The following is a 25,997-nucleotide window of genomic DNA, read 5'->3' as shown; positions in this document are numbered from 1 at the left end:
GTGAAACGGACTCAGTCCTCACAGAATCTGCCGCGGCCCCCAAGGAACGGTGCCCCCTGACGATGGGGCACCAAACAGCCGGTGTGCATCTCTTGATTTGCTGTGCAGGGGCGGTGCCAACAGCACGGGCAAGCTCAGAGGCTGATTGTGTGCAGACAACAGAAAGAGGCCAGCATGGTCCCCACAGGGAAGACGGCAGGGACTCACAAATACCTCTCCTCTTCAGGGTGTCCCATGGCCTGTGAGAAACCGCCTTTGGAGTAAAAGCCATTACTCATTCGAGCTCACGGGCAGCAGAGGAGCTGGGTGCTGGTACAGAGTACCTGAAGCTTCCTGAGTGCTCAGAGTCTCCTGCTGTTTTCTGAATTCTCCAGGGTGCATTCTCAGGGTTTTTTTTCTTATACTTTATTTCCCAGGTTTAACAAAGGAAGAAGCCAAAAATTGTATCCAGATTGAAACAAAGAAACGCTTCCTTTTTTTTACAAAAACAAACGTGGAACACCAGTGCACCACTAAAAACCTGTCCGAGAAATACGAAGGTAACAGTACTCTCTTAGCAGCTTACCTAGTGGGTTCTGACTGGCAATAATTTAAGTACCATATTGCACTTGACTGTGACTGCACTATTTTTCTATTTCATTAGTTTCATTTATCTGCCTCAGAGTCCTATGCATGGTATGGAGGGAGCAAATCAAATATTGATACTACTCAAAATGGGATTTGGTTAGGATTTTCTTTATCTCCTATTTAGGTTGTCTGAATGCACATTTATTGATTCTTCCTATGGGCCAAACCCAGTACTAGACATTGTTAAGTAAGGACGGATATGAACTAGGTCTTCCATTCAAGGAGTTTACAAAGTAAGGATATCTATAGACAACCATTAAAAATACAGAAGATGTAGTACACATATACAATGAAATACTACTCAGCCATCAAAAAGAATGAAATCGTGCCACTTGCATCAACATGAATGGACCTAGAGATTATCATACTAAGTGAAGTCGGACAAAGACAAATAACATATGATATCACTCATAAGTGGAATCTAAAATAAGATACAAATGGACTTATTTACAAAACAGACTCATGGACATAGAACACAAACTTATGATTATCAAATGGGAAGTGGAGATAGGGATAAATTAGGGGTTTTGGATTAGAAGATACAAACTAGTCTATGTGTGCAGGGGTGCCTAGTGACTCAGTTGTATCTGACTCTTTGTGACTCAGCTGACAGTAGCTCCTCTGTCCAACAGGCCCCTCTGCCCTTGGGATTCTCCAGGCGAGAATACTGGAGTGGCTTGCCATTTTCTCCTCCAAGAGATCTTCCCAACTCAGGGATTAAACCTGGGTCTCCTGCATTTCAGGTGGACTCTTTTATCAGCTGAGCCACCAGGAAAGACCCAAACTACTGCATACAAAATAGCTAAACAGCAAGGTCCTACTGTATAGCACAAGAAACTATATTCAATATCTTATAATAAGCCATAATGGAAAAGACAATGAAAATATATATATATATATATTCACATATGTGTGCTCAGTTGTGTCTGATTCTTTGCAACCCCATGGACTGTGACCCACTAGGGTCCTTTGTCCATGGAATTTTCTAGGCAAAAATACTGGAGTGGGTTGCCATTTCCGACTCTGATATTTACATATATATATAAAACAGAATGATTTTGTTGTACACTAGAAACTAACACAAAATTGTATATCAACTATACTTAAATTAAAAAAAAAACACAGCCTGATAAATTCTAAGGGGGGGGGTGGGTTTCCCAGAAGGCTCAGTGGTAAAGAATCTGCCTGCCAATGCAAGAGACATAGGTTTGATCCCTGGGTCAGGAGCCTCCTATGGAGAAGGAAATGGCAACCCACTCCAGAATTCTTGCCTGGGAAAGCCCATGGACAGAGGAGCGAAGCAGGCTACAGTCCATGAGGTCGCAAAGAGTCAAACGCATGCACAGAAGCTCTAAAAATGCTCAGACAACCAAGTGAGAAACCTGAGCGCTGTCTTTGATTTCTCCCTCCCGCTTTCTTGCCTCTACATGCAGGAAGCAGTCATTCTACTCCTTCATATTTCTCCCGGTTCTCCCCAATTCCTCATTTCCATGCCCATGCCTCCCATTCATCATTTCCAACTTGGATTACCCCAGAGGCCTCCCCACTGGTCCCTTTGCCTCTGGTCTTGCCTTATTCTACACCTTTTCTGCGAGAGGAATATTCTCCAAGGCAAATCTTATCATGAAACACTCAGGCCTTAAACGTGTCACGGCTTCACATAGCCTTGAAGATAAGTTCCTGCCTCACTTTCCGCTTAGCTACGTTTCTGCCTCTCTTTTCTAAATAAGTCATGCTCTCGACTGTGCCTTGTCATTATAAATAACTCCTTCTCTGTGTAAAATTTTCTTATTCCCTTATTTTTCCTGACTGATTACTACTTCTGCTCAGAACAAAGGGAATCACAGAAACTCCCAAAATATGAAGCTTATATTGTCATTGGGGGACAGCCAAGGAATAGATAATAATATCATATTTACTATAACAATAAGTAGACAGTTTTAAATATCAGAGGCTATTGATGGTTTACATGTGGAAGCCCATGTTCAGTATAAGCAAAATGAGAGCTGATTTGATAACTACACATTTGTATTATAGCCAAAAAAAGAGCAGTATGCAATCAATCTAATAATGTAAACCAAAGAATATACAGATTCTATACCAGTTTGTCTTGTCATAGAATAACTTAATAAGAATGAGAATTCAATAAATCAAGACCTCAGAGTTTGGAAAGATTAAATATAAGAATTAACTGAAAAGGAAGATTTTAAAACTAAGGTACAAGGACACAAATATTGAAAAGAATCACCATTATAGTTATAAATAGACACTGAAAGTTCAAGATATAATTGTCTGAAAGTAAAATTAATAAAAGAAAGATCTAAACTAGTTCATAATAAATGCAGAAAAATTCAGATATTAACCATTATTAAAGAATATCTAATGGAACTAGAATGACAAATATAATTTAATATATAGGAATTAGTGTTCCTGAAATAGAGAGCCCAAGAAATGGAAAACTATTTTAATAAATAAGTAAATATATGAATGGGTCCCTGAAAGGATGAAATTTGTCTTGATTATTTGTATCAGAAATATGGTTCAAATATACAATTTTAAGGCAAATTCTAGCTAATTAACTAAATTCAAAGATTTTTAAAATGAATTCAAGTACATTAGCTGAAAAAACAACTTCCCTATAGAATAACAATAAAATCTGGCTGGCATCAGACTTACTGACAAAATGCAATGCTAAAACAATAGAAGAATGTTCACAAACTTCTAAAACAGAAAAGAAAATGTGTTCATATGTAAACATAACAGAAAGACATCTCAAAACATGAGAGCATTCTGGAAACGTTCATTCTTGAGTACTCAATGAATAAAAACGCCTCAACTGTAAAATCTATCCAACATAGAGATGAGAAAAATGTCCAAAATGAACTCATAGTTTTCAGCTTCTAGGAATAACATGAAGACACTGCAAAACCAAAGACTATTGCAGTAGTATCCAAACCGATTAATCAACCCAACCATCCATCCTACCCAGCTTACACATCACTAATATTCCTAAATTGTGTCAACTCTCCAACCCAAGTTTTTAGTGCCTGGTTTATAGCACACTGTCAACTAACATTTATCAATCACAATGACAATTTGCCTAAAAACAAAGACGTATTTATATTGTTTTCTAAAAGCACACTTAAGAATATAGATGTGTCTATTTCTAACCCTGAGCTAGTTTCAAAAGATAGTCTATATAAAATAGAATTTTTCATTATCTGGCTCATCAGAGTTGTTGTTGAGTCTCTCAGGCAAGTCTAACTCTTCTGTGACCCCATGGACTATAGCCTGCCAGATTCCTCTGTCTATGGGGTTCTCCAGGCAAGAATACTTGAGTAGGTTGCCATTTCCTTCTCCAGGGGATCTTTCCAACGCAGGAATCGAACTTGACTATCCGGCATTGCAGTGTACTCTTTATCTCTGAATCACTAGGAAACCCCTGGATTTGATCGCATATCATAGTGATAACACTTCATAAAACTCCTTGAAATTTTTTATATGTTTTGAGGCAGCTTTGGTGTCAAACTCATGTTGTGACAATGAGAAGCTTGCATAAGAAACAGAAGTATCTGTTCTTCCTTCTACTAGTTGTTTTGCTTATGTTGGCACTATAGGTATCATCTTCAGTCTGAATTTTCTTTCTGGAATCTTTTTAAGCCATTTACTCACTTGTAAGTGTTCTGTTCATAGTAGTTAATAGAATAATAAATAGACTTAACTCTAGTTCTTTCTTCAAGATCCCAAGCTTATCATATATAACTGTTACCATAGTGTCATTCCACTTATGACATATATGATATCAATCTAGCAAATCAGAATCACTATCAATAGGTATATGCTATATTGGAAAATAATGATTTCTCTCATATTTCATATAAAAAAAATGCAAAAAAAAACCCTCTAAAATTTTCTTCCTATATCCCTCTTAAGCAGCTCACTTTGAAAAGGACCATAGTTTTTTCATAGAGTATTTCATCCATTGTTTTAATCATCCTAGTCTCCCTGACTGCAGCATTTCTAAACAGGGGTATGGCTGAACCTTACTGAGACTCCAGAACAGACACCAAATCAATGCCATTAATTATTACCCATTTCACTAACCTATTTTCCATTTGATTTTCTCATTACAATTTCTTATCACCCAGCTGGGCTTCCCAGGTGGTGCAGTGGTAAAAAATCCACATGCCAATGCAGGAGCCTCAGAAGACCCAGGTTTGATCCCTGGGTCAGGAAGATCCCTTGGAGAAGGACATGGCAACTCACTCCAGTATTCTTGACTGGAAAATTCCATGGACAGAGGAGCCTGGCAGGCTAGAGTCCATGGGGTGGCAAAGAGTTGGACACGACTGAGCACGCACACACACTCATGTTAAAGACACTATTAGTTAATAGGAATTGTTCTGAAAATGTATGTAAAAGATCTTTGCTACATACAGTAAATGTATTACCTCTAAAGCAACATTGTGCCAACTCTTACATTTAATTTTTCCCTTTGGTTAGTTGTATTTTTACTCCTATCTTTAAGCTTAAAAAGATTCTATCACCTTTTTTCTGTAATTGTAGCCAATTATGGCATGGTGGTCCACTGAATGGGTGCCAGAAACCATGTGGTTTATGTTATTCTGGGGCCCAAGACATATGCTTATATAAGTCAAAAGTGGGAGGTTTGGCCTCAAAGAGCAGGAGGCAGAGTCCTTAGGCCTTGGGTTACGTCTGTATCCCACCCGCTCTCCCTCCTTAGTAACCACATGTTCCAGGCCAAATTACTTCTGGCTTCAAAGTCCATGTTTATTAAAACACCTACTTCTCAGGATTGTTACGAAAATTACATGAATAATGAGAGTAGAGTGCCCGGCATACATGAGTTGCTTAATAAATGGTAGCTGTTAGCACTATGGTTATCATTTCTATTATTAAACTCCCTCTAGGGACAGGAGGTGTGTTCCAGAGCTTTCACTTAGCTGACTTAATGGAGCTACAAGGTTCTGCCATCTGCTTCTTTCTCCTGTGCAAATAGGCTTTACTTTCAAGTTTGAATTTGCAATAAAATTAAACAAGTCATTTTCTTGAAATACCTTGCAGGTTCCTTTATGCAGGGATCAGAGAAATCCATATCGCTGGTTCAAGGCGGAAGGAGTGAGTATGCGGCGGCTTTGGCTTGGGAGAAAGGGAGCTCTGGTCCGGAAGAGAGGACATTTTCTGACTGGTTAGAATCAGTGAAGGAAAATCCTTCTGTGATCGACTTTGCGGTAAGATTGAAAAGCATTATGGGTAAGAGCTAAAGCTGCTGTCTGGCAGCCCAAACTATGCATCACACAATTCCTTTTCCATTTTCTTCTCAGATGAGAAAAGAAATGTGTTTCTTTGGTGTGCGTGCACAATATACCCTTTTTAAAAACATTGAATTACACATCTCTTGTTTTTGCTGTTCGAACAAGCATTCTGTACTAAGGCATTTAGAATTCCTAGCATACAAAAAATACCAGAAGAGGGAATTTGGTGCATAAAACTGCCTAAACTTGCCTAGAGTAGTGCTCTTTATCTTCCCATGTATATAATACATTTGATTTCTATATTTTTCTTGCAATTCTTTAGTTGAGCACTCCTAAATCTTCATTTATAGCTCTGTGGGATATATGAGATTTTAGATCCATTTGAATTTCTGTTTCTATCACCATTGATTAAATTTACCAGTCTTATATTTGTTGTAATTACATTAAAGGGTGTTTTTTATTATGTCTGAAATACTTTGTCCACAAATCAGTCACAAGCCACTTAAACCAGTTTTGCCTGGAACATAAGCACATTTTAAAAAGCCCCTGAAGGAGCTATCCGGCTCATTTCATTCAAATGAAAATAAAGGAATTCAATCATCATGAAAGCAGGATGATTTACATGCAGTGTGAAGATATTTGGAATTCTACAGGTTATGGTAGGAAAATGAGGTCCAGCCATCCATCTGGGCACTTGTGAGTCATACACTGCATAGAGAGTCATTCCTCTGGGGTTTTAAAATGTTGATGACCCTTGATTTTTGTGTTAGCCTCCATATTTGTTATTGTAATTCTATTGATTCTACCAGCAAGTTCATTTCTCTGTTTTTTCTCTCCACATTTTTTCACCTGGTTCACCAAAAGCCAATAATGTTGTCCCTGGAAAAACAAAGAACACAGAAAACCTCTCTTCACTCTTCCCAGATCTTTCTCCTTGAGTCAAACTTGTTGACATTTCAGCAGAACATTCCTGAGCTGCCTGATCCTAGTCACTTATCTCCAGACATTGATGCTTAATAAGTAAGATGATGTAAATTCTCATAATGACACCTCATCTGAGGCTTCCTCCATGGTAGAAGTGCAGGGAGAATAAACTCCATGTACATTACACCTGCTATACTTTAAGGACAATGGAAGCCAGCTAATCTTGAAGACAGCTGGTCTACCCAGGATAGAAAGGAAGAAGCTCCCTGTCCTCCCCTTCCCTCATGGAGAGGGCTTTTCTCTACTGGTTCAATAGACAGATATGCCGTATTCTACAATAATCGCTTTGAAGCATGCAATTGTCCAGGTCTTGCTTCTGATTTCACGAGAACTGGGTGGTAATGTCAACATATGCCAATGAAGTGACTCTGACTGGAGCTTTCCCCTCGCATCTGCTCTTAGCTTGCTCCCATCACAGACCTGGTCAGAAACATCCCCTGTGCAGTGACAAGACGGAACAACCTCAGGAGAGCTTTTCAAGAATATGCAGCCAAGTTTGACCCTTGCCAGTGTGCCCGATGCCCTAACAACGGCCGCCCCGTGCTCTCAGGGACCGAATGTCTATGTGTTTGCCAGAGCGGCACCTACGGCGAGAACTGCAAGAAACGCTCCCCGGATTACAAATCTAGTAAGTGTCAGTAAATTACTAGGAGGCAGGAAGCTCTCCCTTCCCAAAGGTATTCTAGGTTGGTTGATGAAAACAGCAAAACAAAACAAAAGTTGTCCTTCCACATTATGCAAATTCACAAGGAAATTAGGCCTGGAGAAAATTAGACTCAAAAGTCAAACAGTCTGATGTGACTCTCAGCTGTAACCTATCAGTTGTGTGACCTTGGAAAAGTCACCTAACCTCTCTGTGCCTCAATCTGTTTTCCACGCAATGGGGATAAGGCCACTATACACTCGAAAGTTATATATGTGTATATATGTGTATGGGCTTCCCAGGTGGTGCTAGTGGTAAAGAACCCACCTGCCAATGCAGGAGACATAAGAGAAGGAGGTTTGATCCTTGAGTCAGGAAAATCCCCTGGAGAAGGAAATGGCAACCCACACCAGTATTCTTGCCTGGAGAATCCCATGGACAGAGGAGCTTGGCAGGCTACAGTCCATCAGGTCACACAGAATCAGACACAACTGAAGTAACTAAACAACAACCACAACGTATGTATATGAAATATACAGCACAATGCCTATAGCATAAGATAAATAAAATTAAAACCATACTATAACGTAAACTATATGATACTGATGTTATGAGTCTCTTATGTATTATAATGTAGAATAAGGATGGCTTGTAATAAGGGATAAATTAAGCCACAATCAAAATTTTCATACTGGACTAAGATATATTCATGGCTACCTCTAATCCTCTTTAGAAAGAGGATGTGTCATGGGAGTAAGAATACAATCTATTACCTTTAGAAATGTATTTTAATATATATATTAGATAGATATATATCCTTTTCAGAAGATGTTAATATGTATACATAGATGTATGCATATATGTACTGTGTGACACATTGCTGATAGTTGAAAATTATTCAGAGCTGTGGCCATTTTATTCTTCCTGTGGGAACAGGAAAGTAAAAACAGATGATGTATCAGCCCCTTTACACAGAGAATTTCTTCTAATCCTGACAACAACCCTATGATATGCTGCAAAGGATCCCACAGCTAAAATGTGAGGCAACCAAGTTGGCCTGGTTTCAAAGTCCCAGTTCTCTGGGCTGCTGAGATCGGTGGGTGGATGTCCCCGTCTTCCAGATGCTGTGGACGGGAACTGGGGCTGCTGGTCCTCCTGGAGCTCGTGTGATGCTACTTACAGGAGATCGAGAACCCGCGAATGCAACAACCCTGCCCCTCAGCAAGGAGGAAAACGCTGTGAGGGGGAGAGGCGGCAAGAGGAGCACTGCACCTTCTCCATAATGCAGAACGAGTAAGGATGGAAAGACGGCTACTGGGGAGAGTGGGCATCCCCCACCCCCGCTACTAGAGACTTACTACATTGATTTCCTTATTGCTAAGTAACGAAATGCTTAGAACTTTACCTATTCCAACGTATCAGTGAGGTGTTTGATCTACTACTACCCTTTTTCCTCTCTAATATTTTCTCTCTTTTTTATCTGTTTTATATACATATATATATGGGCTTCCCAGGTGGCTCTAGTGGTAAAGAACCCACCCGCCAATGCAAGAGACATAAGAGACACAGGTTCTATCTCTGGGTCAGGAAGATCCCCTGGAGGAGGTCATGGCAACCCACCCCAGTATTCTTGCCTGGGAAATCCCATGGACAGAGGAACCTGGTGGGCTACAGTCCATGGGGTTGAAAAGAGTCAGACACAATTAAAGCAACTTAGCATGCTCTAAAGTATGTATCTATCTATATATATATATATATATATATATATATATATATATACACGCACACATACATAATGTGTATATACATATGCATCCATATATGTACATACATAGACATTTAAGTATGTGTATATATTTATTTTATTATACACATCTTTTTTTTTCCCTTCTAGTGGACAACCATGCATCAGTGATGATGAGCACATGAAAGAAACTGATCTCCCTGAATTAGAATCAGATTCAGGGTGTCCTCAACCAGTTCCTCCAGAAAATGGATTTATCCGGGTGAGCATCCTGACCTTCACTTTAGGTTTGGAATCCAAAAAATAGAACTTAGGTAGCATGCATTTTCTTTTATGTGGAGTTATTTTTTTCTTAGTTTAATAACCTGTTGACTTAAACGGTAAAAACGGTGATATTTAGAAAGGCTCCACCACGTCCCCTCTTGAATTCCCTGAAGACACCCTCATACCTAGTTGTTAGACCAAAGGATGGCAGGGTCTTTTGTGCTCCTTGGCACTAACTCATGTGCTGATGACACATTTATGTGAGTGGAAAACGGTTTGGATGACTTCTCTAAGAGTCTGCAACTAAGATCTGACTGTTTATTTCTGAATCTGAACAAACTAAGCCCCTATCTAAGGCTTATTATTAGGGAAACAAAGTAGTTTGACTATAACATAGGCGGAGTTGAGCCTATAATGATTTATTAAGCTAAATACCTATAGAACTCTTAAGCAATCAAAGTTTTATTACCTTTTATCTTTTTTCTTTAAACCACTGTATGTTTCTATGATTAAGAGCAACTTTTTTGTTAGACAGTTCTGTGACTTTAGATATAAATTTTCAGGAGACACATAATACTTAAAATTGATCACAGGAGGCATGTGCCTTAATCAATTTTACATTTTTAAAAGAAATTTAACCTTTCTTAAACCCAATAAAGCCTCTAATCTGTTTCCAACTGTATCATATTTATGATTAAAGAGCAATAGCTTTCGATTCTCCAAAGCCAGCAAATAAATAGCCACAGAACCGTGTCTGCTCTAACATATCTTCCCTGTTCATTCATCTTCTGTTCATGTACAAGGTGCTAGGCCTAGAGGTATGAAGGGGGAGAAATATTTTGAAGGGGAGTAATGTTTTTGGCCACCTGATGTGAAGAGCTGAATCATTAGAAAAGACCCTGATGCTGGAAAAGATTGAAGGCAGGAGGAGAAGGGGATGGCATCACCAACTCAATGGACATGAGTTTGAACAAGCTCCAGGAGTTGGTGATGGACAGGGAAGCCTGGCCTGCTGCAGTCCACGGGGTCACAAAGAGTCGGACATGACTGAGCGAATGAACTGAACTGAATATTCATTAGTCCGTACTGGAGAACCAGAGATTCTCAAACTCCAAAGTCTTGAGCAAGGCCCAGAAACTTCCATAACAAGCAAGATCTCATGTAATACTGGTGCTGCTAGTTGGGGAGCCGCACTTTGGGAACAAATCCTTTAGGACAGGGATCAGCAAACTATGCGCACAGGCCAAATCTGGTCTGCCCTCTCTTTTTCTTTTTCTTTTCTTTTTTAGTATTTATTTATTCATGTTTGGCTGTGCTGAGTATTTGTTGCCGCTCTATTTTTTCTCTAGTTGCAGCAAGCAGGGCCTACTCTTCATTGTGGTGAACGGGCTTCTCATTGCCATGGTGTCTCTTGTTGAGACACAAGCTCTAGAGTGAGCAGGTTTCAGTAGTTGTGGCTTCCAGGCTTTGGAGCTCAGGCTCAATAGTTGTGGTGCTCAGACTTAGCTGCTTCAGGGCATGTGGGATCTCCCTGGACCAGGGGTCTAACTGTGTCCCTTGCATTGGCAGGTGGATTCTCTACCACTCAGCCACCAGAGAGGCCCTTTTCTTCCTTTCTCAAATGAAGTTTTTGAAACACAACTACATCCCTTTGTTTACATAATGACTATGACTTTTTTGGTGCAACAGTGGCATAAGGTGACAGACACTACCTGGCCTGTAATTGACTCTCAAGGCCCTTTATAGAAATAGTTTGCCAATCCCTGCCCTTTTCAACGTTATCCTCAAAATTACACTTTGTCATGTTCAGATTTCTAAATAATTTTTAATCTGTTTGCGTCAGTTGCTTACCTAAAGTGTTAAAATGATTGACATTCTAATTTTAAAAACACACAAAAGGTTTAAACAGTGATTCATTATTCTAATGACTGTTCACAAAATTAGAATATATGTTTCCATTTCTATGAATAAGTTCACTCCTTGTTTCAATTTACTCTTTATTATAGGCCTAATTCCTACCTAGCAATAGTTTTTGCTCAAAAGTAAGACAATTTTGACTTTCCTAATGAGCACTTTCTAGAATTCCTAGTGGCAAAAGGCCCCTTTTATGGAGTCAAAGGCAGATATGCCTCATTCCAGGCTAGAGCAATCATGCCACTGCATGTGAAGATATCTGTTTAGTGACCAAAGGCACTTACCCCAGAGGAAAATGACAGTGGCTTTGGATAAAGGCCCTGGCTAAGCTAGTCTAGCAGATGTGTTGACCAAAGCTTGATGGCTGCAGCATACAGGTTCTAGCTTCATAAGAGAAATGAAGCAGAAGCTTGTGACAATAACTTATTTCAGAATGATTGTGAAGGAAAATGTGCAGCCTTTGAATAAAACATCCAGATCATTAATAATACTCATCTTGCCATTCCCCTTGGAAACACAGCCATATCCATAATAACCAATGATGGGATACTCTCTTTGTATTCAGAAAATTAATCATCTTCTGGGAGACAAATTGATCCACACGGCCACGTAGTAACAAAGGTTGATAATTGAACTTTCACCTCCCTCAAAATTCCCATCTTCAATTCTCAGAGAATAACTTCCTAGTCAGTTCTTTGTACTTGCCTCCCATTCAGTAAGGAGAGACTGTTACATTACTGTCTTCCTAAGAAGGAGAGTGTTTTTCATTTTATTCAGCATAGTTACCAAGCCCTGTGTAAGGCTCAGATGGTAAAGAATCTGCTTCCAATGCAAGAGACAGGAGTTCGATCCCTGAATCAGGAAGATATCCTAGAGAAGGGAATAGCAACCCACTCCAGTATGCTTCTTGCCTGGAGAATCCCATAGACAGAGGAGCTTGGCAGGCTCCTCTGAGGTTGGCAGTCCAAGAGGTTGCAAAGAGTCAGTCTTGACAGAGTGACTAACACACACATAAAGATTTGTGAGGCAGAGATCTGGTAGAAGAAATACCGTTCAGGCATAGATGTGGGGCTGATAGTGTGGTAAACATAAAGTAGAGCTTGTACAAGTTTAAGTGTTGGGGGTGGGGGTGATAAATGGGATAAACATAAAATAGAACTTTGTGCAAGTTTCTCTCCAAAACCGAAAGGATGATACACGTGATGAAACTGGTAAATGAAAGAGATTTCCCACACAGGAAATTCTACTTGAGTTGGGTCTCAGGACAATGGAAGAGAGAAGATGTTGAGGATAGAGAAAATGGCTAATAAAGGTATGGAGGCGTGAAAGAGAATATTATGTGTAAAGAATGGTAGATGTCTAGATGCCTTTGTTTTCCCAGAGCATAGATTCTATGGGAAGAAATGGCAAGATGTGAGGATGGGGAAGTGGGTTAAATTTCATAATCCAAGTTAAGAATATAAAATCCACTTTATCTTAAAACCTTTTAGTGAACTCCGACTTGCCAATAGTTGCACTTTAATTACACATTAACTGGGAAAATATGTAATGCCCAATAGGTTATTAGGAACATTTTCAAATGATTTGTAGTCAATTTGTTATCATAGCAATTACATATATTTGCTGCATATGTAGAATACATTACTTATTCAATTTATAGCCACTACAGGATATGTATATAGTTTTCTTATTCTTGCAATAGTAAGCCATCACATATACAAAGTTATTAAGTAAATATATATATATATATATACATACATATATATTCTAATCAATTTAAAGTGGCAATATGGAAGAAGGATTAGAGGAGGGACTAGTTCGTTGTTAGACAGGTAGATAGTTGTGGTAAGAGATAATATGTACCATGAGCAAAGGCAGTGAGGATGGCAAAGGAAAGGAGCAAACTTTGAGAGATATTTAGAAGTATAAATTCAGCAGACTCTGAGTTGATAGAGGAATGAAGGAACAGAAAATATCTAGGAGGGCCCTGAGGTGTTTGAAGATATTATTCATAACATTAGTAATATGCTGATTTCGGTTTTAATTCTAGAATGAAAAGAAACAGTACTCAGTTGGAGAAGAAGTTGAAATGTTATGCTTTACTGGATTCAAAGCTGTTGGATACCAGTACTTCAGATGCTTACCAGACAAGACCTGGAGGCAAGGAGACGTGGAATGCCAACGTGAGAACTGGGCAGACCCTCTATGGGACTCTGATAAAGAATGAACATGCCCAAAATAAATAAAACAAGTCACACCCTTAGATTAGTACATTTTACCATTTTTTCAGTAGCTCTGGTGAAAAGATTTAGTGAAACAGAAAATAGGATTCGTCTGCTAAAATTAGCTTTCAAACTGTCTTCATATTTTAGTTCTCGCCCCTGCATGTTAGCTGGATTGTGAGGCTTGTGCTTAAAAAGAAATTGGGGACTTCTGCGAACTGCATCCAACCACAGACATCAGCCTGGCCCAGTGTACAAAGAGATACAAGCTAATGGGTCCAGGGAAATGATGCTTAACTCTTTACGTGTCAGAGATGGCATGTCATGTGAAAGGCAGTTTTCTCCTTGGAACTCATTGGCATCCTTTGCTGGAAAAGAGAGCAAGGGTTTGTAGATTCCACACATACCCATGCTTCATCAGAGTCAAAATGTGATTCAAACAAGGCTCCGATGGGGACTCCAAAGAGTTATTATGGAATACCATGACACAAAGCTGAGACCAGTGTCAATTAGAATATCCTGCCTCTGTGTTACCCACAGTGCAGACACCTGATTTCGGGAAAACTCACTGGGGAGAAGAGTGAAAAAGATTATTTCCTGAAAATGTCCCGATGATGTAGTTAAAGCTATGAGTATTTGAAATCATTTCCTTAGCAAGGTCTTCCGTTAATGGAACTAAAGGCAGTTTCTCAGTGGAAGCCTGGGATCCTCAACCCCCCGTTTTTCTGCTCAAAAGGCAGCATTAACGCTGAATCAATATGGTCAATCACGTTAAAATCATTTCTTGGAATGCACAAAATCTGTCTGTATCCCTTGAGTGTTCTGCTCCACCAAATGCATCTGAAATATTTCTCTCTCTGCAGGGACAGAGTGCCTCAAGCCAACAGTGCCGGAAGGCCTGACACTGTCACCATTTCAGACATTATATAAAATTGGTGACTCCATTCAGCTAACCTGTCCCAGAGGTTTGATTGTCACTGGGCCATCGAGGTACACATGCAGTGGGGATTCCTGGACACCACCCATTCCGGACTCACTCAGCTGTGAAAAAGGTAATAGCTCAGCATCCTGGGGTCTGCTAAGGTGGCGTCCTTTGAGATCATCTGTGTAGCATCCACACAGATGCTGTTGCTTATGATGGGCTGAGTTGTATTTCACCATGTGTCGATGACGAGCTCACAAAACACATAAGTAGCTGTTGGTCAAGTGGATACTTTCAAATCTTGGAGAGTGCAGTCAATTTCATTTTCCAATCAAATACTTTGATATTTTGATAGAACACAAGTGCTCTCATATAACAAGATCAGAATTGAGGGTTAACTGAAATTTTAGCTCAAGTAGAGAGTGACAAAAAAATAATACACAGTGCTTTTTAATTAATTAAACATTTTATTTTAACTTATTTGCTTGTTTGGTGAGTCGCTTCAGTCCTGTCTGACTTTTTGCGACTCCCTGGACTGTAGCCCGCCAGGCTCCTCTGTCCATGGGATTCTCCGCGCAAAAAGACTGGGGTGGGTTGCCCTTTCATCCTCCAGGGGCTCTTCTCGACCCAGGGATCACACCCACATCTCCCGCAGTCCCTGCATTGCAGGTGGATTCTTCACTGCTGAGCCACTGGGAGCCTATTATTTTTAATTTAGAACATAGAAATACACAAATATTCACCAATTTTCTAACATAGGACCAACCTCTTATTTCCTAAAGGGTCTCCTGACTGGAGTTCTAAGATTTCTTTCTTGAATAAAACAAATACCTAATTTATCATTTGCTATCCCATAGATAACAGTTTTGCTATCTATGGGATAGATAGAATTTTCTATCCCATATTAATTTCTCTAAAACAATAAGTTTTAAACTCCAAGTAGGGCACTTCTTTAATAAACACCTCTACTTAAGTCCGTTTCCCTGATTCTGATATGGTTGAGCTAGGAGGGCCAGTATTTGTATTTATATAAAATCTTTCTGAGTTAATCTGGATACAGCCAAAGTTGAGAATTACTGTTTTGAAGAGAGGTGAAGGCTTTAAGGCAACTTTTGCAGCAAATTTGACTAGAAAATGCTTTAAATTTCTTATATATTTTTTCCCTAATCTTTTACAGTAGTTTCATCCATAATTAATTCAGAAAAACATTTTTATAACCATTTAAAATTATTCAATGTTTTCAACTTAGTTTTTATAAAAATACTTTTTCCTCTTTTGTTTTATTAGTTGACATATTTATCAACTTATATGTAAGTTTGATATATTATGTAAGTTGATATATTTAATTAACTTACACAATTACAATAGGAAATGACATAAACAGTCTTGGAAACAAATAAAACTGACTCTTGGTAAGTCTATAACTGGACTGGTGGGTGCAGAAGAGTGAAGCTGTGAAAGAGAGGAACATATAAACCTGGAAGTTCAGTGTCTGACAGGCAGCTGGCAGGAGGAACTGAGAACTCCCATTAGTCTGGCATGTTGGTTACTTGGAGGAAAAGGAAGGGAGCTTCAACTATTTCAGATCTTCCAAATTTCTCAGCATGCTTGTTCAAGTTATGTCTCATTTTTAATCAGAGAATCCTGGAGGGTTTATCTGAGCTCAGATATGATTGGGCCTATTTTGCCTATGAAAAAACTAAAGGAAAAGCGAGGCTAAATTAGACCCCAAACCAGACAGTTTGGGTCGAACAAGCGGCTCTGCTAATTCTTCAAGCTCTCTGCTACCTTGCCTTCTTTATCCTGTTCTGTGCTTTTATAATGTCTGAAGGAAAATGGGAAACTTAATCTGTCACATGGGTTTCCCTGATGGCTCAGACAGTAAAGAATCTGCCTGCAATGCAAGAGATCTGAGTTCAGTACCTGGGTTGGGAAGATCCCCTGGAGAAGGAAATGGCAACCCACTCCAGTATTATTGCCTGGAGAATCCCATGGACAGGGGAGCCTGGTGGGCAACAGTCCATGGGGTCACAAAGAGTTGAACACGACTGAGTGACTTTCACTTTTCAACTGTTATATAACCTTAAAACTATTGATAAAGAGATCATATGGAAATCTGTGAGAACTTCAGGTTGGTATTGTGGCTTAACTTCACTTGATTCTTCATCATACACTTCAGAGAGATGAATGTGCTTGGGGACCACACCGTTTACAAAATTAAGATTCTCTGGGCATCTTAGGTAGATCATTCTCTTTATACAAATAACAGCATATGTATACACATACACACACCCCTTCATGTTTTTAAAAGAAATTGCCGTTATAATTCAAACTGAGAGATAACGAAATGCTCTACATCGAGATAAAAGAAAGAAATACTCCATATCATCTACTTTCTCTCCGACAATGTTGGCAGGAAGATCAATGAAAGGAGTCACAGAAAAAGAAAGTCATCAATAAAACTGAATCTCTTTCCTCTCAATGTGGCAGGAGATGTGTGATATAGAGATGTCCAGGTCATTGGTTGGCCAGAAAGACTTTTAATTCTTTTAATGTGAAAGAGAATTTTGCTTCCTGTAGAAACGAGATGCTGAACACCTCCCCTGTCATTTTTATCCCTTCCTCTAAGAAATTAACACCTTCAAAGATCCCCTTGCCCTCATCACTCTTTAAAGATTGCAATGTTCTCATTTCCGTGTTGCTCACAAATTGTGCATGGCTGAAAGTGTGAGCAGCTGAGGACTGGTTCTGGCTTCCACCTGACCCTTAGTGAGGGAGGAAAGAATCCTTGTATGTGGTCACTGATGATGTCAAACTGGTAGGCAGGGAGCAAAGCTCTGCGTGCTTGAAAACTGATGCTCTTTGGAAATGTATAGCTCAGAGTTCCTCCTTGACCTGATTAAGTGTGGATTTATTTACAAAAGCCAAAGAAGCATAGCCACAAAAGACACCAAAGAAAAACACGCCCATGTCAATGGAAATCTTAGTATCTGAGAACTCAGCATCAGTTATAGGTCTCCATGTTCATGAAAGTTCTGAGTCAAATTTCACCAGACAGAATGAGGGTCCTAACAGAGGAGAATAGTAGGGAATGGAAATGCATAGCAGCAAAGAAGAAAATGTACCAATTTAAAAAATCTTTATTTTTGCCTCTAACATAAACCCGCCTCCCTACCAAACTTCCTGCCTGATACACCTTTCTACTTCCCTCCTTTGTCAGTTACTTGCTTACAGAGGCCACTGTGGCCATATGGATGCCTGATTAGTCAGCTCTAGTCTAGGGACGTGTGTTTCATCCAGGAGGCTCGGGATGTCAGCTCCAAGTTTAATTCAACCAGTCTAAAGCTTCTTTGGGTGAGCTCAACATAAGCAAAGATAACCAAGATTTTCCCTTGCATATAATATACCTACTGCAATGTGGGTATATAATCCGCATGGAATGTGGAAGACCTGGGTTCGATCCCTGGGTTGGAAGTTCCCCTGGAGGCAAGATTGGTAACCCACTCCAGTATCCTGGAGAATCCCCATGGACAGAGGAGACTGGCAGGCTACAGTCCATGGGGTCGCAAAGAGCTGGACATGACTGAACAATTGAGCACAGCATTCAGCACATAATATACCCATGTTCTTCATTCTACTTTAATCTCCCTTCCTCATATTCAATATTCAATTGCTCATCTTAGCACAAGCATCAGTTCCTTATAAATCTTCCTTGCCTGTCTCAGTTTTTGTTTTTTGCTGATATGGTCTCCTGAAATCATATTTCTTCCAAACACCTATCTCAGCTTTTAATTATAAGCTCATCACTATGATTATTTGATTAATGTCTCTTTTTCCACTATTGCTTAGATTAGTGGAAAAAGAGGATAACTGTTGTTTTCATTTTTATACTTCTTTTTTTCCCACCATAACATCCTAGTACCTAGACTATCGGGGGATAGGAATAAATTGCTACATTTGGGAGCTGTCCATTTCTCCACTGATTATTCTTATAAGAAAAATCTAGCTTTTCATTATCCCCTAAAATCCATTTGCACAATTGTTGACACTGACATCCATATTGCTAAACCTAATGGACAGTATTTCAGTCCTCATCTGCTTTGGTCTCTCAGCAACATTCGACAGAGCTGACTTTCTTCTGCAGATGCATTCTTTCCCTGCTTCCAACACACAACGCCATCTGGTTTAGCTTCTACCTATCTGGCTGCTGCCCTGCATCTTTAGCATGCTCCTGCCTGTGCATGGACTTTAAATGCTGGAGTTTCTCAAGACTCAGATCTGTGCCCTAACCTCATGCTACACTCTCCTGCTGGGAAATCTCACCCATACCCAGAGCATCAGTGATCCCTCCATAGGCTAATAACAAATTTAAATCTTTCCCACAGACTTCTCCACTGAGCTTTAGGCCTGAGTATCCAAATTCCTATACATCTGTTTTGTTTGGCTGTCCTAAAGAGATCACAGATTCAGCATTTGCAGAGAGGAATTCCTGAGTCATCACCCTTGCCTCCTTACCACTAACTTTTTCTAATATTTACTATTTCAGTTAGGCACCAACATCTATTCTCTTATGCAAACCAGAAATCTAAGAATTATACTTCACAGTTCTCATAACCTACCCACAATATGTACTCTCATGCATTTTACATGCTTGAAATGTCTCAGGTTCACCCACTTCTCTCCATTTCCACCTCTGGCACTTTGATCCAAATGACCATTCTCTTTCACCCAAACTACTACAGTGAAAGTGAAAGTTGCTCAGTCATGTCAGACTCTTTTCAACCCCATGGACTGTACAGTCCGTGGAATTCTCCAGGCCAGAATACTGGACTGGATAGCCTTTTCCCTTCTCTAGAGGATCTTCCCAATAATAACCTCATAAATTGTCTACCCTCTTGACCACCATGCCTCTCCAAATGCATTCTCTACACAGAAGCCAGAATTAAATTCTTTTCCAAATCCAGACCTGATTTTGTCACACCACCCCCTGCTAAAACCTATCAAAGATTTACCACTGCTTATAAGATAAGACAAAAATCCTTCAAAAGCCCTTTATGACCCTACACAGTCCACCGCACAGCCATCTCTCTGGCCATTTCTTGTTGCTTGCCCTTGTTTCCCTGGTTTTCTTTCAATTCCAAGAAAGTCACATGTTATCTCTCTTTTGAGCACTTTCATGTCTATTCCCTTTGCTTCCATCATACTCCCTTTTCTCTTCCCATTTTACCTTTCATAACCTTCCTAGCTACATCAATTTTCTTGATTATATGCTTTCTCTTTAATAGCACTAATAACAGCAGAAATTCTATGTGTAGAGTGTGTTTGTTTGATTAATGTCTGTCTGCCCACAAAACTAGAATTTCTGTGAGCATGGGATCTGGGTCAAATTTTGCTCAACTCACTATCCCCAGAATCTATCACAGTGCTGGTAAATCATAGTCATTCAATAAATATTTGAAAAACAAATGAACAAAAATTTCACCCATTTCATTTTCTTGAACTTAATAGCAGTTTTAGGTTGGAAACGTGACAGCTCACAAGGGCTAGAAAGGACTTTTCAGATGGACTATTTCATCACAACAGATTTGAAAAAGCTAAAATGGGTGCTCTAACTCTAGGAGATAAATGAGAACCTTTCACCATAGCCTTTTCTCCTAAACACTTACTGCTTGAAATCCATGCTGTGCGTTGTGCTTTTTTTTTGTATCTTTTTCTTTTTTTTTTTTTTTCCATTTATTTTTATTAGTTGGAGGCTAATTACTTCACAACATTGCAGTGGGTTTTGTCATACATTGACATGAATCAGCCATGGAGTTACAGTATTCCCCATCCCGATCCCCCCTCCCACCTCCCTCTCCACCCGATTCCTCTGGGTCTTCCCAGTGCACCAGGCCCGAGCACTTGTCTCATGCATCCAACCTGGGCTGGTGATCTGTTTCACTATAGATAATATACGTGCTGTTCTCTCGAAACATCCCACCCTCGCCTTCTCCTATAGAGTCCAAAAGCCTGTTCTGTACTTCTGTGTCTCTTTTTCTGTTTTGCATATAGAGTTATCATTACCATCTTTCTAAATTCCATATATATGTGTTAGTATGCTGTACTGTTCTTTGTCTTTCTGGCTTACTTCACTCTGTATAATGGGCTCCAGTTTCATCCATCTCATTAGAACTGATTCAAATGAATTCTTTTTAATGGCTGAGTAATATTCCACTGTGTATATGTACCACAGCTTTCTTATCCATTCGTCTGCTGATGGGCATCTAGGTTGCTTCCATGTCCTGGCTATTATAAACAGTGCTGTGATGAACATTGGGGTGCACGTGTCTCTTTCAGATCTGGTTTCCTCAGTGTGTATGCCCAGAAGTGGGATTGCTGAATCATATGGCAGTTCTATTTCCAGTTTTTTAAGAAATCTCCACACTGTTTTCCATAGTGGCTGTATTAGTTTGCGTTCCCACCAACAGTGTAATAGGGTTCCCTTTTCTCCACACCCTCTCCAGCATTTATTGCTTATAGACTTTTGGAAAGCAGCCATCCTGACTGGCATGTAATGGTACCTCATTGTGGTTTTGATTTGCATTTCTCTGATAATGAGTGATGTTGAGCATCTTTTCATGTGTTTGTTAGCCATCTGTATGTCTTCTTTGGAGAAATGTCTGTTTAGTTCTTTGGCCCATTTTTTGATTGGGTCATTTCTTCATTTTCTTTTGTTTCAGATGTCCTGACAGACTTAAGGGGTCACTGTCAACAAGGACAAAAACAGTTGGGATCTGAATGCATTTGCATGTCTCCAGAAGAAGACTGTGGGTAAGAGATACTCTCTGGACTGTGCTTATAAACTGAGAAAACCAGTCTAGTGTAGCCAACATCATGAAGGAGCCGGGCTTCTTAAAGCATGAATACAAAGCATATTAATTTTTAATATAACTGATACCCCCTGTGCTCTGTTGAATTCTTCCTTCCCCACTGAGTAGCAAGCATTCTTAATTGCCTCTCAGCCTTGTTCCCTAAGTTTGCATAGCTTTTGTACTAAAACAGTCTCATTCTGGTGATGAAGACATTTCTATCCTGTTTAAAGCATTAGACTCAATTATCTCAAAGCCTTCTTCTTCCCCCTAAGTATAGGGGCAAAGTTGTGACTCCAAGAGGTTGGAGTAGAGAAATAAGTGTGAGCATGGACTTCACACACACATGAACACACACACACACACACACACACACACATCTCTTTGTTAGTTTATTCTTTCACATGGTGGCAGAGAGCATAAAGAAAAATGATATATCCTTATATGACTATCGTGACTCTCTGTTGTTATAACTGCCTTTTTCTACATAAACAAACCCAGAAGTGTTGAGAGTGCCTATAAATTTCAGGACTACTTTCATGGGAGTAAAGTCCAAAGTAAGATTCGCTTAAGGTAAAATTTTGCTTCTCTATCTTACAAAATAAATGCAGGAGAAAGGCAGTCTAGGGATGGTCTGGTTATTCTCTTCTTTCAGATAGGACTGGAGTTCCTTCCTGCTGTCTGTTCTGCTATGTTTTTTTTTTTTAATCTAATGTTCATACTTTATTGTTTATTGAGGTATAGCTGATACTTTATTTCTCCTTATTAAAATAAAGTTGTCTGTTCTGACATTCTTAAAGTTATATCATGGTCCAAGATTTCTCTGCTGGAGTACAAAATAAGGAAGACCAGAAGTGGACACATGCTCGATTTTTAATGAGAGTTCCTGGGGGATTCATCACGGCTTCCATTTCATTACTCTTCTCTTGTTCACATGGCCATGTGGCCTGGCAAGGGAGGCTATGAAATGCCTAGAAGCAAAATGGCTAGAAGCAAAAGCATATTTTGCATAAGATTCAGTTCAATTCAGTTCAGTTCAGTCATTAAGTCATGTCCGACTCTTTGTGAACCCATGGACCACAGCACGCCAGGCATTGGTGATGGTGTCCATCACCAACTCCAGGAGTGTACCCAAACTCACTTCCATCGAGTTGGTGATGCCAGCAAACCATCTCATCCTCTGTCATCCCCTTCTCTTCCTGCCCTCAATCTTTTCCAGAATCAGGGTCTTTTCAAATGAGTCAGCTCTTTGATTCAGGTGACCAAGTATTGGAATTTCAGCTTCAACATCAGTCCCTCCAATGAACACTAGGACTGACCTCCTTTAGGATGGACTGGTTGGAACTCCTTGCAGTCCAAGGGACTCTCAAGAGTCTTTTCCAACACCACAGTTCAAAAGCATCAATTCTTCTGCACTCAGCTTTCCTTAGAGTCTAACTTTCACATCCATACATGACTACTGGAAAAATAATAGCCTTGTCTAGACAGACCTTTGTTGGCAAAGTAATGTCTCTGCTTTTTAATATGCTGTCTAGGTTGGTCACAACTTTCCTTCCAAGGAGCAAGTATCTTTTAATTTCATGGCTGCAATCACCATCTGCAGTGATTTTGGAGCCCAAAAAAATAAAATCAGCTACTATTTCCACTGTTTCTCTGTCTATTTGCCATGAAGTGATGGGACTGGATGCCATGATCTTAGTTTTCTGAATGTTGAGCTTTAGGCCAACTTTTCCACTCTCCTCTTTCACTTTCATCAAGAGGCTCTTTAGTTCTTCACTTTCTACCATAAGAGTGGTATCATCTGCATATCTGAGGTTATTGATATTTCTCCCGGCAATCTTAATTCCAACTTGTGCTTCATCCAGCCCAGCGTTTCTCATGGTGTACTCTGCATATAATTAAATAAGCAGGGTGACAATATACAGCCTTGACATACTCCTTTTCTGATTTGGAACCAGTCTGTTGTTCTGTGTCCAGTTCTAACTGTTCCTTCCTGACCTGCATACAGATCTCCCAAGAGGCAGGTCATATTGTCTGGTATTCCCATTTCTTTCATAATTTTCCACAGTTTATTGTGATCCACACAGTCAAAGTCTTTGGCATAGTTAATAAAGCAGAAATAGATGTTCTTCTGGAACTCTCTTGCTTTTTCAATGATCCATCAGATGTTGGTGATTTGATCTCTGGTTCCTCTGCCTTTTCTAAAACCAACTTGAACATCCGGAAGTTCACATATTGCTGAAGCCTAACCTGGAAAAATTTGAGCATTACTTTACTATCGTGTGAGATGAGGGCAATTGTGTGGTAGTTTGAGCATTCTTTGGCATTGCCTTTCTTTGGGATTGGAATGAAAACAGACCTTTTCCAGTCCTGTGGCCACTGCTGAGTTTTCCAAATTTGCTGGCATATTGAGTGCAGCACTTTCACAGCATCCTCTTCTAGGATTTGAAATAGCTCAACTGGAATTTCTCACCTCCACTAGCTTTGTTCCTAGTGATGCTTCCTAAGGTCCACTTTACTTCACATTCCAGGATGTCTGGCTCTAGGTGAGTGATCACACCATCGTGTATATCTGAGTCATGAAGATCTTTTTTGTACATTTCTTCTGTGTATTCTTGCCACCTCTTGTTAATATCTTCTGCTTCTGTTAGAAAGAAAGAAAGTGAAGTCACTCAGTTGTGTCCGACTATTTGTGACCCCATGGATTCTAGCCTGCCAGGCTCCTCCATCCATGGGATTTTCCAGGCAAGAATACTGCAGTGGGTTGCCATTTCCTTCTCCAGGGCATCTTTCTGACCCAGGGATTGAACCCCGGTCTCCTGCACTATAGGTAGACGCTTTTGCCATCTGAGCCACCAGGGAAGTCCCCTGCTTCTGTTAGGTCATTGCTATTTCTGTTGTTTATTGTGCCCATCTTTGCATGAAATGTTCCTTTGGTATCTCTAATCATCTTGAAGAGATCTCTAGTCTTTCCCATTCTATTGTTTTCCTCTAAATCTTTGCAGTGATCACTGAGGAAGGCTTTCTTATCTCTCCTTGCTATTCTTTGAAACTGCATTCAAATGGGTATATCTTTCCTTCTCTCCTCTGCTTTTTGCTTCTCTTCTCTTCACAGCTATTTGTAAGGCCTCTTCAGACAGCCATTTTGCTTTTTTGCATTTCTTTTTCTTGGGGGTGGTCCTGAGCCCTGTCTCCTGTACAATATCACAAACCTCTGTCTGTAGTTCATCAGGCACTCTGTCTGTCAGATCTAGTTCCTTAAATCTATTTCTCAAGTCCACTGTATAATCATGAGGGATTTGATTTAGGTCATATCTGTATGGTCTAGTGGTTTTCCCCACTTTCTTCAATTTAAGTCTGAATTTGGCAATAAAGAGTTCATGATCTGAGTCACAGTCCGCTGCTCCCTGTCTTATTTTTGCTAACTGTATAGAGCTTCTCCATCTTTGGCTGCAAAGAATATAATCAATCTGATTTCGGTGTTGACCATCTGGTGATGTCCATGTGTAGAGTCTTCTCTTGTGTTGTTGGAAGAGGGTGTTTGCTATGACCAATGCGTTCTCTTGGCAAAACTCTATTAACCTTTACCCTGCTTCATTCCATACTCCAAGGCCAAATTTGCCTGTTACTCCAGGTGTTTCTTGACTTCCTACTTTTGCATTCCAGTTCCCTATAATGAAAAGGACATCTTTTATGGGGTGTTATTTCTAAAAGGTCTTGTAGATCTTCATAGAACCATTCAACTTCAGCTTCTTCGGCATTACTGGTTGGGGCATAGACTTGGATTACCATGATATTGAATGGTTTGCCTTGGAAACGAATAGAGATCATTCTGTCATTTTTGAGATTGACCCAAGTACTGAATTTCAGACTCTTTTGTTGACTATGATGGCTACTCCATTTCTTCTAAGGGATTCCTGCCCACAGTACTACTACTGTGGATATGATGGTCATCTGAGTTAAACTCACCCATTCCAGTCCATTTTAGTTCGCTGATTCCTAGAATGTCAACTCTTGCCATCTCCTGTTTGACTACTTCCAGGTTGCCCTGATTCATGGACCTAACATTCCAGGTTCCTATGCAATATTGCTCTTTACAGTATCGGATCTTGCTTCTATCAACAGTCACATCCACAACTGGGTATTGTTTTTGCTTTGGCTCTGTCCCTTCATTCTTTCTGGAGTTATTTGTCCACTGATCTCCGGTGGCATATTGGGCATCTACACACCTGGGGAGTTCATCTTTCTGTTTCCTATCTTTTTGCCTTTTCATACTGTTCATGGAGTTCTCAAGGCAGGAATACTGAAGTGGTTTGCCATTTCTTTCTCCAGTGGATCACATTTTGTCAGAACTCTCCACCATGACCTGTCAGTCTTGGACGGCCCTACACAGCATGTCTCATAGTTTCATTGAGTTAGACAAGCCTGTGGTCCATTTAATTATATTGGCTAGTTTTCTGTGATTTTGAATAAAATTAGAGTTAAGTTACTGAGGAAATGGATCAATAAATGATGACGTAGAAAGTCAACAGACTGTCTAGTACGATATTTCA

At 39.8% G+C, this 25,997-nt stretch overlaps 1 protein-coding gene across 1 annotated transcript in view; it reads left to right on the top strand.

Annotated features, from left to right (window-relative positions):
* C6 (complement C6) overlaps positions 1 to 25,997 on the top strand; it is a 67,984-nt gene that overhangs the window by 33,709 nt on the left and 8,278 nt on the right. The window contains exons 8-15 of the mRNA XM_065905566.1: positions 417 to 539; positions 5,713 to 5,879; positions 7,290 to 7,515; positions 8,652 to 8,823; positions 9,425 to 9,536; positions 13,503 to 13,635; positions 14,538 to 14,726; positions 21,316 to 21,406. Of these exons, the coding sequence (XP_065761638.1) occupies positions 417 to 539; positions 5,713 to 5,879; positions 7,290 to 7,515; positions 8,652 to 8,823; positions 9,425 to 9,536; positions 13,503 to 13,635; positions 14,538 to 14,726; positions 21,316 to 21,406 (1,213 nt within the window). The remainder of the gene's footprint in view (positions 1 to 416; positions 540 to 5,712; positions 5,880 to 7,289; positions 7,516 to 8,651; positions 8,824 to 9,424; positions 9,537 to 13,502; positions 13,636 to 14,537; positions 14,727 to 21,315; positions 21,407 to 25,997) is intronic.

Source organism: Muntiacus reevesi, chromosome 14, assembly GCF_963930625.1.
Source record: "Muntiacus reevesi chromosome 14, mMunRee1.1, whole genome shotgun sequence".
In the NCBI taxonomy this organism is placed as follows: domain Eukaryota; kingdom Metazoa; phylum Chordata; class Mammalia; order Artiodactyla; family Cervidae; genus Muntiacus; species Muntiacus reevesi.
This window is presented reverse-complemented; position numbering and strand designations above follow the sequence as displayed.